General features: G+C 44.7%; 2 protein-coding genes across 3 annotated transcripts in view; one reads left to right on the top strand and one right to left on the bottom strand.

Moving 5' to 3' along the window:
• The window catches only part of lars1b (leucyl-tRNA synthetase 1b), a 58,893-nt gene extending 53,919 nt beyond the window's left edge, over positions 1–4,974 (bottom strand). Inside the window, exons 1-2 of the mRNA XM_060837344.1 lie at positions 4,902–4,974; positions 2,383–2,504 (exon numbers count right to left, since the gene is read on the bottom strand). Of these exons, the coding sequence (XP_060693327.1) occupies positions 2,383–2,504; positions 4,902–4,907 (128 nt within the window). The 5' untranslated portion in view covers positions 4,908–4,974. The remainder of the gene's footprint in view (positions 1–2,382; positions 2,505–4,901) is intronic.
• Positions 4,975–5,104: 130 nt separating this feature from the next.
• On the top strand, positions 5,105–16,154 carry nudcd2 (NudC domain containing 2). 2 transcript variants are annotated; one of them, XM_060836889.1, is made up of 5 exons: positions 5,105–5,183; positions 10,155–10,345; positions 12,898–12,946; positions 13,142–13,293; positions 14,996–16,154. In XM_060836889.1, the coding sequence occupies exons 2-5, from the start codon at positions 10,157–10,159 to the stop codon at positions 15,077–15,079; spliced, it is 474 nt and encodes a 157-aa protein (XP_060692872.1). In that variant the 5' UTR covers positions 5,105–5,183; positions 10,155–10,156; the 3' UTR covers positions 15,080–16,154. The 2 variants fall into 2 exon arrangements, with proteins under 2 accessions (XP_060692872.1, XP_060692871.1); XM_060836888.1 differs by lacking the exon at positions 5,105–5,183 and adding an exon at positions 5,341–5,494.
• Positions 16,155–17,234: the final 1,080 nt, after the last annotated feature.

The raw sequence follows: 17,234 nt of genomic DNA, 5'->3' as shown, positions 1-17,234 counted from the left end.
AAATCACTGCAGCTGAAACTGACACCCGGAAGCGGCAAGAATAAACCAATATAAATACCGGAAGAAACATCAAAGCAGCGCTTCACACGAGGCTCCAATAGCACTGATGATGTTCCCTAGCCAGGGAACGAAACGGTTTGCAGCAAAAACTTCCAGCTCGGCGAGCAGAACCACAACAACGGATACCCGAGCTACAAATCTTCAATCAGATTTTAAACTCTCCACATTGCACTGAAACCATTACAGAGGGGTTACCCTCCAAATATCACCATCCTAATTCTAACACACATCACCTTCACATAATTACTAAGTGAAAATCCTGGAACTATTGACTTAAAAGCATGGTCAACACACAGGTTGCAGGTCCACCAACCTCTACTTGGAACATCTAGGGGTGGGTGATAAATGCCAGTCTTGACAGTGAATTCTACATCATGAATAAATCAGCTGCGATGCCAATGAATGGCAGGGCAGACATGATGGGCTGAATAGCCTACCCTAATCCTGCATCTTACGGTGTTGATCAAAAATACTTCAGAATTAATCAAATTAAATTGTTAAATGTTTCAGAAATTAAGAATGTGATTTGTACTAAGTGAGATAAGAGACATTAATCTTACAAACTTTAAAAATTTATAAAATCATGAAGGGCATAGGTGAGGTTAATAGCCAAGGTTTTTTTTCCCCGTAAAGTTAGAGGACCTAGGCTTAAGGTGAGAGGGGAAGAGTTAAAAAGGGACCAAAGGGACTGTTTCCGTGCTGTATGACTATGACTGTCCTTGACATCAAGGCAACACTTAACTGTGTGTGGCATCACGGGCCACTAGCAAAATTAAAGTCAGTGGGAGTCAGGAGCAAAGCTGTTTGGAATCAGGCTTAACACAGAGAAAGACAGCTGCAGTCTTTGAAGACCAATCAATGCGGTCCAAGGACATTACTGCAGGAGTCCCTCGGAGTAGTGTCCAAGACCTAATCATCTTCAGTCATTTCATCACTCAATCATAGTTCACATGTGGGGATATTTGCTAATGGTTGCAGAGTGCACGGTACTATTCCCCATTCTTCAGATACAGTACTAAGACCAGACAATATTCAGGCCTGAACTAACATGCACACCAGAATTGAATTTTCTCTCAACAGTCAAAGGCAGCGAATCTCCCACTATCAACATCTTGATATTACTATTAACCAGAGACACATTGGCCACAAGAACAGTCCAGAGGCTAGGAATACTGCAATGAGTGCAGTTCCAACAAAGTCAAGAAGCTTTACACTATCCAAGCCAAAGCAGCCCGTTTGATTGGCACCACATCCACTCACTACACCACCAATGCTCGGTAGCAGCAGTGTGCACCATCTCCAAGGAACAGTGCAGAAATTCAAAAATCCTTCGACAGCACCTTCTAAACCTACAACCACTTTTATCTAGAGGGACAAGGGCAGCATGTAAATGAGAATATCACCACCTGAGAGTTCTCTAAGCCACTCACCACACTAACTTGGAAATATATCCTTCTTTCAATGTCACTCTCAGTCAAAGTCTGGAACTCTCTCCTTAATGGCATTGTGAGCGTATCTGCAGCATATAACCTACAGTGGTTCAAGAAGCCAGCTCACCACCACCTTCTCAAGGGCAACTAGGGATAAGCAATAAATGTTGGCTCGCCAGCAATGCCCATGGCCCCCGTGTGAATTTTTTTTTAAAAAGGTGCAAGTTGAGAATGTTATGCAATACTCTCCAATTCTTTGTTGAGTGCAGCTCCAACATTTAAACCTGACACCATCCAGAACAAAACTGGCATCCAATTCACTGCAGACAGTCTGAGAAGGTTCTCTTTCTCTCAAGAAGTGAAGTGCCTGGTTCAACTGAAAGGCACGAGTACCAAGAATTAAAAGGTAACAAAAATTTACTTCTGCTGGCAGCCCATGAAACCACCTGATCAACCATGATCTCAGATTAAATCTGCATATTAAGTACTCGCAAAGGAATCTGAACTGTACATCATTTTATTGTGTGTTCTGGATAACTTTTAACTTTGTACATTCATACGGAAGACTAACTGCATGACAGTTGCATGCTTATTACTTTCCTCAGGGTTGGCAGATAATAAAATTGCTCACTTCCATTCAAGTAAACCATGTGATCAGATCCTTATTGCTTACAGTAAAAACAAAAGCAATGTTTAACTGGAGAAAGTCAGAGGCTTAAGTTCTTCTCAGCATGAGCCGTAGTTGCAGACAACTGAGAAGGTTGATAAAGAAGGGACCCAAGTTCATCTACCTCACTTCATTGTCACACATGCCTTAATACAAAATCAAAAAGACAAGAAACCTCACAAAAATAGCTATTGATAACCACCGACCTTACCAGTAATATCTTACCTACTCTCTGCACTGCTTGGGTTCACAGCATCAATTTCAAACAAGTTACTTTCATCCCATTTTTTCTGGATTCCTTTTTCAATCCTCTTCAGATAGTCAACCTTAGCTGTTCCTTTGCGTTCCTTTCGAGGTGAAAATTTTAAAAAATATAAAGTATTATTAGTTTTCCAAATCATTAAATTGCAATAGACTTCTCATCCCTGAAGTCCATAACTTATCAGTCCTGGGACAATGAATGACTCAGTCAGGGAGAAACAGACTGACTTCTGTGGGCAGACAGTTACAGAATCAGAAAGTTTAGGGTTCAAGTGCCACTCCAGAGATTTCAGCACATAATCACACAAGAGTTCCTTTGGAAACTCAGCATCCCCGACAGTGCAGCACTTCACAAGTACGAGACACTACATCGATTCACGTGCCCTGGACTCTGGACCATAACATGCATGATCAAGTTCTGACAGAGTGTAGCTGCGACTGATCACAACAAATCATGATTTGAGATTTCTTACCCCCGCATCGTGAATCCCCAGCGTCCCCTCGAAGTTCAGGCTCCACCTCTTCCAGCAGGTACCCTCACTGACCCCCTGGTCACCACTCCCCCAGCAGGTACCCTCACTGACCCCCTGGTCACCACTCCCCCAGCAGGTACCCTCACTGACCCCCGGGTCACACACCCCCAGGAGGGGTACCCTTACTGACCCCTGGGTCACTCTCCCCCAGGAGGGGTACCCTCACTGACCCCTGGGTCATGCTCCCCCAGGAGGTACCCTCACTGACCCCTGGGTCACTCTCCCCCAGGAGGGGTACCCTTACTGACCCCTGGATCACTCTCTCCCAGGAGGGGTACCCTTACTGACCCCTGGATCACTCTCCCCCAGGAGGGGTACCCTCACTGACCCCTGGATCACTCTCTCCCAGGAGGGGTACCCTCACTGACCCCTGGATCACTCTCTCCCAGGAGGGGTACCCTCACTGAACTGCAGGTCACACTCCCCAGGAGGGGTATCCTCACTGACCCCTGGGTCACTCTCCCCCAGGAGGGGTACCCTGACTGACCCCTGGGTCACTCTCCCCCAGGAGGTACCCTCACTGACCCCTGAGTCACTCTCCCCCAGGAGGTACCCTGACTGACCCCTGGGTCACTCTCCCCCAGGAGGGGTACCCTGACTGACCCCTGGGTCACTCTCCCCCAGGAGGGGTACCCTCACTGACCCCTGGGTCACTCTCCCCCAGGAGGGGTACCCTCACTGACCCCTGGGTCACTCTCCCCCAGGAGGGGTACCCTGACTGACCCCTGGGTCACTCTCCCCCAGGAGGTACCCTCACTGACCCCTGGGTCACTCTCCCCCAGGAGGTACCCTGACTGACCCCTGGGTCACTCTCCCCCAGGAGGGGTACCCTGACTGACCCCTGGGTCACTCTCCCCCAGGAGGGGTACCCTCACTGACCCCTGGGTCACTCTCTCCCAGGAGGGGTACCCTCACTGACCCCTGGATCACTCTCTCCCAGGAGGGGTACCCTCACTGAACTGCAGGTCACACTCCCCAGGAGGGGTATCCTCACTGACCCCTGGGTCACTCTCCCCCAGGAGGGGTACCCTGACTGACCCCTGGGTCACTCTCCCCCAGGAGGTACCCTCACTGACCCCTGAGTCACTCTCCCCCAGGAGGTACCCTGACTGACCCCTGGGTCACTCTCCCCCAGGAGGGGTACCCTGACTGACCCCTGGGTCACTCTCCCCCAGGAGGGGTACCCTCACTGACCCCTGGGTCACTCTCCCCCAGGAGGGGTACCCTCACTGACCCCTGGGTCACTCTCCCCCAGGAGGGGTACCCTGACTGACCCCTGGGTCACTCTCCCCCAGGAGGGGTACCCTGACTGACCCCTGGGTCACTCTCCCCCAGGAGGTACCCTCACTGACCCCTGGGTCACTCTCCCCCAGGAGGTACCCTGACTGACCCCTGGGTCACTCTCCCCCAGGAGGGGTACCCTGACTGACCCCTGGGTCACTCTCCCCCAGGAGGGGTACCCTCACTGACCCCTGGGTCACTCTCCCCCAGGAGGGGTACCCTCACTGACCCCTGGGTCACTCTCCCCCAGGAGGGGTACCCTGACTGACCCCTGGGTCACTCTCCCCCAGGAGGGGTACCCTCACTGACCCCCGGGTCACTCTCCCCCAGGAGGTACCCTCACTGACCCCTGGGTCACTCTCCCCCAGGAGGGGTACCCTGACTGACCCCTGGGTCACTCTCCCCCAGGAGGGGTACCCTCACTGACCCCTGGGTCACTCTCCCCCAGGAGGGGTACCCTCACTGACCCCTGGGTCACTCTCCCCCAGGAGGGGTACCCTCCCTCATTTCTGGAACAGTTAGTGACCTGTCACTCTCCACGGGCCTGAGTGAGGACGGCACTTTCTCACAATTACCGTCGCGTCCCAATGTGAAACGGCTTAGGCCAGCCTTCCAGGACCACCACCACCACACTAACACACGTGAAGGCTCCGAGTGGTGAAAACTCACCGTCATGCCGAAACGTGTAACAGACCAACTAACAGACACCCGGCTTCTCTCACTCCCCTCACCACCAAGTGGGACACGCCTGCGCCGCTCCGCCGCGCAGCATGCTGGGAGTTGTAGTCTTCTGCTTTGCGGCCTCAACGCGTCATCGGGCGGTCATGTCTGGTGTCGTGCCTACAGTTCCCGGGAGACACCGCGCAAAGTCCATCCCCTCTAACCTTCCCCGGCTCACCTCTTCCTGCCCGCAAGTTCCCTCTACCCCACAAACCAGCGACAAACTCGCCGGTAAAGTCCTCTCTATTTACAAATACAGAAATTTGAATGATTACTGGAGATTTATTATCAGCTTTGGTGTGTTTGTTCTGGGAGGGAGAGGGAGTGTGTGGGTGTCTGTGTCTAGATTTTGTGACAGTGTCGTAAAACCGTCCATTTCTCTGTGCTGCACGAGGAGCCTCAGAGAGTCTCCAATATAAAGTGAAAGAAGGATCTGTGGCTGCTCTGTGCAGCTTAAATCAATTCAAGGATGGAATGTTGACCAGATGATGAAGTTAACTTGATACATTTTCAATAGTACTAATGTGTTAATATTATAGAAGGTAAGGCCTTAAAATACCTGATTGGGGGACACAGAGTTATGAGGGGCACAGCTGGGCAGAAGCCTTATCTCCTTTAAAGGGATCAATATCCAGGATTATACTACTAAGGAACGGAACAGGAAATTAGAAGGGGGCAAAACAATGTAGAGGGTATCTGGAACTCACTTCCTAAAAGTGAGGTACAGATGGCACCAGTTAGACACTTCAGAAGGATTTAGATGATCACATGAAACATCACACCTGGGTTTTGGCAATTTGATGGACAATGGTGTTCGTGTAGATCAATGCTGGTGACTGTGGTGGGCATGATGGGCCAAAGAGGCTCTTTTGGTTCTCTTAAAAACTCTTGTGACTGTAAGTACTGCTTGGGATTCTGGGCTGGAATTTTCTCCGGGGTTAGCACAGTCACTCAGTGGTTAGCATTGCAGCCTCAGACCCAGGTTTGATTCTAGCCTTGGATGATTATCTGTTTGGAGTTCTCACATTTCTGTATGGTTTCCTCCCATAGTCCAGAGGTACATGTCAAAAGGTTAGGTGAGGTAGAATCATTTTCAATCCCTTCTTCCACTCCATCTGGCATCTTTGTTTTTGTCTCTTCTCAGCATACTACATATTTTGTTCTGAGTGAGGTATGCTCGCTTTGAGCAGGACTTTGGTGGAGAGGTAACACCTATCCCAAAAGTCACTGCATCAGAGGTCAGATCAATTTTCCTTCGTATGAATCCAAGGAAAGTGATGGGACCAGGTGGAGTACCAGGCAGTGCACTTAGAGCAAGCGCAAATCAATTGGCGGAGGTCTTCTTGGACACCTTCAACCTCTCCCTGCAGCAGACCGATTTCAAGAGGGCCAACATCATCCCTGTGTCTAAGAAGGCTCATGCAGCCATGTCTCAATGACTACTGCCCAGTGGTCCTAACTTCGGTGGTCATGAAGTGCTTTGAAAAGCTGGCCATAGCGTTAATCAACTCCAGCCTCCCCACTACTCTCGACCCACTCCAATGTGCCTCTTGGACCAACAGAACCACGTCAGATGCCATATCATTTGCCTTTCACTCCTCTCTAGGACATCTTGAACCCAAGTACAGCTACGTAAGTATCCTACTCATTAATGACAGTTCAGTCTTCAACACTGTTATCCCCTCAAGACTGATTATGAAACTTAGTGATCTCAGACTAAACCCCACTCTCTGCAACAGGAACCTCAGTGTCCTGACCCACAGGCCCCAATCAGTGAAGGCTGGGGACAATATTTCGTTCTCACTAACATTCAACACTGGAGCACCCCCCTGCCCCCTATGGGGTGTATACTCAGCCTCCTACTGTATTCACTGTATACCCATGACTGGGTCACCAAATACTAGACTATTGCCATTTACAAGTTTGCTGATGACATCCCCATAGTCAGTTGAATCTGAAATGGTGACAAAACAGACGACAGACGGGAGGTGAAAGACCTGGAAAAATGTGCACTGAGAACAGCCAAGCTCCCAAGGAACTTATTATTGACTTTTGTTGGGATGTTACTCATGGCCCCTACATATTAACAGCACAGAAGTAGAACAAGTGTAGAGTGCTAAGCACCTGGGAGTGATCATCAACACCAAGATTTCTTGGACTCTTCATGTGGACATACTGGTTACGAAGGCCCAACAATGTCTCTTCTTCCTCAGGCAGCTGAGAAAATTTGGCATGATGGTGAATACCCTTGCCAACTTTTATAGGTGCATCATTGAGAGTGTTCTGTCTGGATGTATCACTACCTGCTGTGGCAACTGTACCATTCAAGATCGGAGACGATTGCAGAGAGTGGTGAACTCCAGCCCAGACAATCACAAAGGCCAACCTCCCATCTGTAGAATTCATCTACCAGCCCTGCTGTCAAGGGTGGGCCACCAGCCTTATCAAAGACCCATCCCACCCTGGCAATGCTTTTCTACAACTCTACCGTTGGGGAGAAGGTACAGAAGCCTGACCATATGCACCAGCTGGTTTTGAAACAGTTTCGACCCTACTGTTGTTAGAATACTGAATGGACTCACAAACTCTTAACATTCGCCTGTGCTTGCATTTTTGTTTTGCTGCTCTTACCTATTGTTTACTATCTATGCTACTTAAGTCTGTGATCTGGTGTATTGCTCACAAGACAAAGCTTTTCACTGTGTCTCTGTACATGTGACAATAAATTCAATTCAGTTCAATTCAATTCAGATAGTCACTGAGTTTCGTACACGTATCACCGATCAGCTAACATCTCAGCCACTAGCTGTCAAATTTACTGTGCTGTTTAATGACTTTGCCACTCACTTCTTCTAAGAATTATCTGCGGACATTTGTGGGGGATCGCTTGCAACAGCACATCTTGCAGGTCACTGATATCTTCATTCACCTTCAAACAGATGGGGTCCTCATAGGTGCAAAGGCTGGTTATCCATCACTGAATTCTCCAAAGTACAGGACATCATAGATTTCATGCACGTAGCCACCAAACTGCCAAATATCAACTAAATCAACTAATCAGTTTCCATTCCACCAATGTGTAACTGGTTTGGAATAACAACAAGAGCTGCATTTTCTCCTTCTCTTTTTGATATCTGCCTCTCTGTTTCATGCATCTCCTCCTTCAATGACCGCCTCAGCAATGGCTACCCCGGTGTCTTTTCAATCTATTCCACTTTTCATGTCAATCCCATACCCATGAATTGGATGTCTGACGTGCCTCAGCTAAGGAGTAGACTGCACCCACAGAAATCACGAGCTGTGACTACTTGCTTCCACTCTTCCCATCCATGTCCTGGGGCAGGATAGGGACCTGGAACTTGTCTTGATGCTTTACCAATTTATATGGAAAAAACCTCCCAAGATATAGAACAGGTTGGATAGGCAAGAGGATTTTTACCCATCCATCATTGTCGTTTATATGTGTCTTGGTTGAATCTTATTTCCTGCAGCAAATGGCTATAGAGTGTAACAAAATAATATCCAGTACGATCTTCATTTCTGTGCTAAAAACTGATAAAGGAACAGTTCCCATATTATAATTATGTTTAATGTTGAATAATAATGAATAATGGATGTTCGCTGAGCTGGAAGGTTCATTTTCAGATGTTTCATCACCATACTAGGTAACATCATCAGTGAGCCTGGTGGTATGACCCGCTTTGTATTTAAATGTTTAGGTTTCTTTGGGTTGGTGACATCATTTCCTGTGATGTCATTTCCGGTTTTTTCTCAGGTGGTGGTAAGTGGGATCCAAGTCAATGTGTTTGTTGACTTAGTTCCAGTTGGAATGCCATTCTTCTAGGAATTCTCGTGCCTCTATTTGGCTTGTCCTAGAATGGAAGTGTTGTCCCAGTCGAAGTGGTGTCTTTCTTTATCTGTATGTAAGGATGCTAGTGAGAGTGGGTCATGTATTTTTGTGGTGCGTTTTCTGCCTGTTTGTGCAATGTAGTGTTTGTTCCAGATCTTGCAAGGTATCTTGTAAATGACATTAGTTTGCTTGTTGTCTGTTTGGCGTCTTTCAAGATCATTAGCTGCTGTATTAGTGGGTCTGTGAGCTACTATGATGCCAAGGGGTCTTTGTAGTCTGGCAGTCATTTCCGAGATGTCTTTGATTTAGGGGAGAGTGGTTAGGGTTTCTGGGTGTGTTTTGTCTGCTTGTTTGGGTTGTTGCTGAGAAATCAGCAGACTATGTTCATTGGGTACCCATTTTTCTTGAATACACCATATCCGTGATTTGCCTCTGCTCTTCATAGTTCCTCTGTGCTGCAGTGTGTGGTGGCTTGTTGAAATAATGTTCTGATGCAGCTTTGTTTGTAGGTGTTGGGAATGATTGCTTCCATAGTTCAGTATTTGGTCCGTATGTGTTGTTTTCCTGTAGACGCTGGTTTGAAGTTCCCCATTGACTGTTTGCTCTACTGTGACTAGGAATGGCAATTTGTTGTTGTTTTCTTCCTCTTTAGTGAATTTTATGCTAATAAGAGTATTTTATATTTACAAAATACCTTGCAAGAACTGTAACAAACACTACATTGGACAAACAGGCAGAAAACAAGCCACTAGGATACACGAACATCAACTAGCCACAAAAAGACATGATCCACTCTCACGAATATCCTTACATACAGATGAGGAAGGACACCACTTCGACTGGGACAAAGCATCCATCATAGGACAAGACAGAGACATACACGAGAATTCCTAAAAGCATGGCATTCCAACGAGAACTCTCGGCAATGCATTGACTTGGATCCCATTTATCACCCCCTCAGTAAAAAAAACAGGAAATGACATCACCACAGGAAAGAATGTCACTAACCCAAGGAAACCTGGACACACAAATAGAAAGCGGGCCATACCATCAATACTTCATCCCAAGGCTCACTGATGATGTTACCTATTATGGTGATGAAACGACTGAAAACGAACCTTCCAATCAGCAAACAAACCTACATCCAGAACCTCAACCTTAGCTACAAATTTTCCAAAACTTGCTAATAATGAATAATTTCAATAAATATCAGGAAATAGCCATTCTAAAGTTACATAACTAGGATTAGTTGGTTTCTGCAAAATTTTCTGCTTACCTTACTTTAACATTTGTCATTGTTCAATATAATTTTATCCTTGATTGTAATGTGATAATTTTTTTCACTTATTTAGCCATGTCAGTTCATTTTGATGAAAGAAGTGGGACTGTTCGTTGCAAGACCCCATGGGGTGAATGGTATCAGACCATGGAAGAAATTTTTATTGATGTCCATGTTCCAGTTGGAACATCTGCAAAAGAAATCAAATGTAGCCTGGGGAGTAAAGATATAGCATTGTCTGTTAAGGGGCAAGAGATATTGAAGGTAAAGATCCCTTGTCTGTCATGTTTCTTCTGTTTCAAATCTAATTAGATGATGCACTTGATCAAACGAATATAGTTGTATACTTGGTTTAAAGAAGTTTATCTTCATTATTCTGATAACAGATCTGTCATCACAGCTTCCAGCCACACACATGAGATAAAATTACCTGAGATGCATTGAATTGACAACTGGATATTCGAACAGGACAAGACTATCAAAACGTTAAAGGCAATTTTTGTAGCTTTTCTGTGGAGGTTCTGAGATGCATGCTGTGTATTTTCAAATCTTCTCTTCTATTACAATACTAAATTTAAACAAAGCGTGGAAGTTGACTGTTGATCACTGTTAACAGGTATATTCTGTTTGGCGACACCTGTACCAATTGGAGTCCACTTGCCAGCCTTCTCTTGTACAATATAAATGTTGATCTCTTCTTTTAATTGGTATTCTTTAATTGGTGGCACAGTGGCTCAGTGGTTAACGCTACTGCCTCACAGCACCAGGGTCCCAGGTTCGATTCCAGCCTCGGGCAACTGTCTGTGTGGAGTTTGCACATTCTCCCCGTGTCTGTGTGGGTTTCCTCCGGGTGCACCGGTTTCCTCTCCCAGTCCAAAGATGTGCAGGTCAGGTGAATTGGCCATGTAGGAGAAAGTGAGGGCTGCAGATGCTGGAGTACCAGAGTTGAAAAATGTGATGCTGGAAAAACACAGCAGGCCAGGCAGCATCCGAGGAGCAGGAGAATCGATGTTTCGGGCATAAGCCCTTCTTCAGGAATGAGGCTGGTGTGCCAAGCGGGCTGAGATAAAAGGTAGAGGGGAGAGAATTTGGGGGAGGGGTGCTGGGAATACTATAGGTGGAAGGAGGTGAGGGTGATAGGCCTGAGAGGGGGTGGGGGTGGAGAGGTCGGGAAGAAGATTGCAGATCAAGAGGGCAGTGCTGAATCCGAGGGTTGGGACTGAGATAAGGTGGGGAAAGGGGAAATGAGGAAGCTGGAGAAATCTACATTCATCCCTTGTGGTTGGAGGGTTCCTAGGTGGAAGATAAGGCACTCTTCCTCCAGGCCAGGGTCTGGCGATGGAGGAGGCCAAGGACCTGTATATCATTGGCGGAGTGGGAGGGGGAGTTAAAGTGTTCAACCACGGGGCGGTTGGGTTGGTTGGTGCGGGTGTCCCAGAGATGTTCTCTGAAACATTCCGCAAGTAGGTGGCCTGTCTCCCCAATGTAGAGGAGACCAAATTGGGTGCAGCAGATAAAGTAAACGATGTGTGTGGAGGCGCAGGTGAATTTGTGACGGTTATGGAAGGATCCATTGGGGCCTTGGAGGGAGGTGACGGGGGAGGTGTGGGCGCAAGTTTTGCACTTCTTGCGGTTGCTGGGGAAGGTGCCGGGAGTGGAAGTTGGGTTGGTGGGGGGTGTGGACTTGACGAGGGAGTTGCGGAGGGAGTGGTCTCTCCTGAATGCTGATAAGGGTGGGGAGGGAAATATATCCCTGGTGGTGGGGTCTGTCTGCATGTGGCGGAAATGACAGAGGATGATACGATGTATCCGGAGGTTGGTGGGATGGAAGGTGAGGACCAGTGGGGTTCTGTCCTGGTGGTGATTGGAGGGGCCGGGATCAAGGGCGGAGGTGCGGGAAGTGGAGGAGATGCGATGGAGAGTGTCGCCGACCACTGTCGGAGGGGAAATTGCAGTCTTTGAAGAAGGAGGCCATTTGAGTTGTTCGATAGTGGAATTGGTCCTCCTGGGAGCAGGTGAATTGGCCATGTTAAGTTGCCCATAGTGTTAGGTGCATTAGTGAGAGGGAAATGGGTCGGGGTGGGTTACTCTTCGGATGGTTGGTGTGGACTTGTTGGGCCGAAGGGCCTGTGTGCACACTGTAGGGAATCTAATAATTCTTGTGAATTGTGATGAGTGCAGGATGAAAAAGTTCAACAAAATGTCTTTCTTTAGGCAAATATCAGAAAATTATTTTTTTCACCTCATTTCATGTTGTGAAGGAATATTTGTTCATGAAAATTTGCATTGGAGTTCCAGCATTGATCTGAGCTCTGATCTGTTTTAGACCTGTGGTATTTGTGCAAGCTAGCGATTGAATATGATGAGTTATATTGGTTAGACATGCACTGAGAAATCCAGAAATACCTTTAAGAACTGTTAGTTTGAATAAGATACTGCATTTGCATGCAAACTGTTTTGAGAACAATTCTAATAGCAGGTGAAGGAAGAAGTAAATTGCAATTACAGAATATTTCATGTTCGTTGTATGCCACAAAATGTTTCATGGGCTGCTTTTTGTTTTTTAAAAGAAGTGTACCACTGAAAAGTGGCACCAGTAACAATGATGGAATCTCCCAATGTTACACTGAAGTGCTGGATTGTTTTCAAGCCCTAAACTGGGCCTTTAACTCTCAAATTTTTGAGTCAAGCAGAATTGGAGACATGGGCTAACATAATATTCCATATGAAGTTAAAGACAAAGAACCTAGGAAATTGAATTTTGACTTTTGTGCAGTCGTCAAAATTGTCACTGGCAAATGTCGCTTAATTTTCAGGGGAAGCTCTTCGATTCTACTGTATCTGATGAAGGAACGTGGACTCTAGGTAGGCAACAATCTTAAATTAAAATGCTTCCCTCACAATCCATATACCTTATTTTTCTATTTTTAAATGCTCCATGATAAGAATGTGTGCTATTCGTAAGCTCTCTTTTCAGACAGAAACATTTGGGCAACTAAAAAGTGTATATTTTCATCTCTTATTTTTTTCCGTCTCTAACAAGATTTTGCTTTTTGGCAGAGGATAAGAAACAGATCAGTATTGTGCTAAGGAAAAGTAACCGTGAAGCTGGGAACTGCTGGTCCTCATTGCTGGAAGGGCAATATCATGCTGATCCCCTGCTGCAAGATGAAATGCAGAAGAAACTTACACTAGAGAGGTTTCAAAGGGAGGTGAGTAATAGAACCATATAAAATAAAGGGCACTTGTTGGTTAATGTCAGCAGATTGAGAGTAGATCTGTTCTAAGATCTGAAAAAATATGATAAGATGTAAAGCAAATATGTTAGCAACCCAGTCCAGAAATTATGCAAACTTCTGATGGCAAAAAGCTAATTTTCCCTCAAAGTAGCTATGAGTATGTGTAGCTCAATATCAGACAAAATTCTGTAATTTGTTTTATAGAACATAGAACATTACAGCACAGTACAGGCCCTTCGACCCTCATTGTTGCACTGACCAGTCATACCAATATGAAGCCCATCTAGCCGACACTATTCCACGTACTTTTATTTCTCTATTCACGCCCAGTATTACTGTCAATGCCCTTGAAATCTGTGCAGGTTGACTTAATTTTTGCAGTTTTTCTACAAGTCTACTGATGAGTGGTAATATTTCTTTTTGTGGGTGTAAGGTGCACACTTTGAGTTGTCAGCATTGTAACTTGACTCTGCTGGCTTGACTGCAATGCTCTCGGGAGTTAATGAGCTGGTTATAGTGATAACACTCAAAGTAAAGAATGACCACTTGAGTGAAATACCAGAAACCATTATCTTATTTCCCTTTTATCATCTTCTGTGTGTCATCTTGAATTTTGTGCTGTTCTCTCAGGAAAAAAAGCAATGTTCTGTTGATTCTGAATTTAGAAGAATGAGAAATAACTTTATTGAAACATACAAGATTCTTAGAGAACTTGACCAGATAGATGTAAAATGGCTGTTTTCCTATTGTGAGAGAGCCTAGGACCAGAGACCATAATCTCAGAAGAAAGGCTTGCCCATTTAAGGCTGAGATGAGTAGGAGTTGTGGAAATCTTTGCTGAAGAGGGCTGTTAGAGCTGGATCATTAAGTGTATTGAGGCTGAGATAGATTTTCAATCTGTAAGGAATCAAGGACTTTGCAGAACAGGCAGTAAAATGGAGTTAAGGATGATCATGTCGGCCATGATCTCATTGATGGCAGGGCAGATTTGATGGGTTGAAAGGCCTACTTCTGCTCTTGCATCAAAGACATTGATATAAATTACTTGATAACTCTGTCTAGCCAGGCAGAGTGAAAAGGTGAAAGAGGAGAGAAGTTACAGTTGCCTTACATTACAGGAAAAAAATATCAAGACCATGGGCAAGGTGAGAGACGGGGAGGTCAAACTGAGACTCGGCAGAAGATTGTGGGGTAGCCACGTTTGTGTTGGTGATTAGCACTATTGCCTCCACCGCCAAGGACCTGGGTTCAATTCCATCCTTGGGCAATCGTCTGTGTGGAGTTTGCACATTCTCCCCGTGTCTATGTGAATTTCCTCCAGGTGCTCCAGTTTCCTCCCACAGTCCAAAGATGTGCAGGTTAGGTGGATTGGCCCATAGTATCCAGGGATGTGCAGTCTAGGTGGGCTTACCCATGGGAAATGCTTGGTTACAGGGCTAGGATGGGTCTGGGTGGGATGCTTTTTGAGTACACATTGATTCTCCAATGAGCCAAATGGCCCCACACTGTAGGGATTGTATGAAATGTTTTAATCTTGCTAGAAATTCTTTGGCATGCTAAGCCTTGTGACAAATTAGTAGGATTCTAGACATCACATAGGGATTGTTTTCATTTGAATAATCATTAAACATTTAGAAACTTCATCACTAATGGATTATGCTTTCTTCCTGCACAGCATCCTGGCTTTGACTTTAGTGGGGCTGACATTTCTGGAAACTATGGTGGTGGAGGTCCAGATTTCTCAAATTTGGGAAAGTGAAGATAATTCAAAGACATAATTGTTCCTGTAGAGTAATACTGGACTTTGAGAGGAAAGGTACAGAAGACAAGCTGTTGGAAATGCCTCTGCAGGACTCTGAAGCAAAACTTGCTGTGAAAATAAGGATGAATTTGCAAAGCACACCATTATTAGTTGTAAACAACCCTGGAATTTGTGTTTTTGAGGGAAAAAAGAATACCATTGTGTTGTGAATGATTGCAAATTGCAGGATAATTTGAAATGCACCACCATTGGCCTTGCAAAACAGATCTTGTTGTTACTGTCCCTCTGAATTTCAAAGAATACCTGGATTTACATTGTGAATACAATGAAATGAGTCAAAGTTCGAACAGCAATTGCATATTGTAAGTATGCTTTAAATGGTGTGATTAATAATCTTGACTTACCACTCAACCTTGGAAATTCAGAAAGAGAACAATTAAAACTGGAATCTCTCGAGGCTTTCAAATGTCTCTTGCTTTTCCTTTGTGTTCCCACTCTCAATTTAATCTTTATTACTATTCTATTTTGTTTTATGCATTTAAATTGACTCAATTTCACATTATCCTGATTGCTTTTCTAATGAAGAGAAAATACATGATCTAATAGAAATGTCTTTTTTTTAATAAAGTGGTCTAATAGCAAAAACAAAGGTTTCCTTTTTATAAAAGGGAATTTAAATTAATTCTTGACATTATGCGCCGTCTGGAGAATGAAGTCTTTTACGTGTGACACTTAGGGAAGTCTCAAGTGTACTGCTGGACACTACTTCTTCCCTGGCTGCAGATGGGGGGGTAGAGGGTGATCACCCCCTACTTTTCATGTCTGTTTCTTCCACTATTTCATTGCTTATCCTGCAATATACCATGTTGCTGCCATAGCACTATTCTTGATTTTAGTAATTTCTAGCACTAAAATAATTGGAGCCTCAAGTTGAGAAGGAAGTTATAACTTGGATATTTGTCACAAAATGCTCACCACCAGCAAATTCTGGAGCACAGATATGCGAGCTTAAGGATGCATATTTCTGCTTTAAAAATGAAAGTCTACACAACCATTCATATGTTGAAGACAGTTCCTTTATTTACAATTTTAAACCACATTAATGGAATTGAAGTGAGACTCTCATTAAACTTGCAGTAATATATGGATTGTTTAATTTGGCTTCAATTCTTCGATTGTTCTTTCAGAAGAAAAAATAAAGTTTGAATAATTGAAGAGTTTTTTTAAAGGTAAACTATGTCGTTGATATGTATATTAAAATTGGAATTGATTGTCCTTATGTAATTAGTATTGGAGTGCCATCATGAAAAATGCAGTGATATAGAGTTTAATGTATTGGCTTTTCATCCAGGGATCCAAGTTCGAGTCCAGTGCAGACTAATAGACACTGTTTCCACACTGTAAGTAATCTAATCTAATCTAGACTGAAACCTTTTTCTATCCAGTAGCTTTCGGTTCCTTATGCAAAATAAGTCTGGAAATCTACAATCTAATTTGTGATACTCATTTGCAAACAATGGAATTCCATTGTAATAGACACTTCTGAGGGAAAAAAAAAGACCATTCATGGAAGTAGATCATTCATAAGGCCAATCTCATTGAGCTTAAAGAAATGCTGTTATTGAGAATGTTTGAAATTACATTGGTGTTTGAAGGTTCAGATTGAGGCATTGCTGTGGGCTTAGGCAGCATTCTACTTGAAATGTTGATCAATCCTTTTAAATAGCAGTTAAAATGAAACTAGAGGCAGACTTCTGCAAATCCCTGCTGTCATCCATTGTGACTCTTGAGTACTATATTGTGTTTCTGTGCCATTCTCTTGTAAAATGCCAATTTGGTGGTGGGTTGAGGGGAGACTGCTACCTAGTTTAAAAAACAGCAAGATGCTGTTTAGATATCAGTAAGAACCTAGTCAGGCCACTCCACCAATATTATCTGGAAGTGCCTTCCCTTCTCATCAACATTTGCAGCACTCATCCTATGTGGTGGGGTTCTTCACCGCTCTAGGCTATATGGCACAGACATAATAGCATACCCATCACATTGTACAGTACAGGGAGCACAGCAGATTGAACAATATAGCACAGAAAGCATGGAAAATCACATTGTATGGCGCAGAGAGCATTATACAGTCTGTACTGTTGGGCATTTG

Source organism: Hemiscyllium ocellatum, chromosome 16, assembly GCF_020745735.1.
Source record: "Hemiscyllium ocellatum isolate sHemOce1 chromosome 16, sHemOce1.pat.X.cur, whole genome shotgun sequence".
Taxonomy (NCBI): domain Eukaryota; kingdom Metazoa; phylum Chordata; class Chondrichthyes; order Orectolobiformes; family Hemiscylliidae; genus Hemiscyllium; species Hemiscyllium ocellatum.
Note: the sequence above shows the minus strand (reverse complement) of the source record. Positions and strands in the feature narration are given on the sequence as shown.

What these genes read in the sequence shown, in the direction of transcription:
- nudcd2 (XM_060836889.1), top strand. Translation starts at nt 10,157, where the DNA reads ATGTCAGTTCATTTTGATGAAAGAAGTGGGACTGTTCGTTGCAAGACC. An exon ending in TGAAGGAACGTGGACTCTAG is followed by an intron (nt 12,947 to 13,141) that starts GTAGGCAACAAT and finishes GCTTTTTGGCAG; the next exon opens with AGGATAAGAAACAGATCAGT. An exon ending in TAGAGAGGTTTCAAAGGGAG is followed by an intron (nt 13,294 to 14,995) that starts GTGAGTAATAGA and finishes CTTCCTGCACAG; the next exon opens with CATCCTGGCTTTGACTTTAG.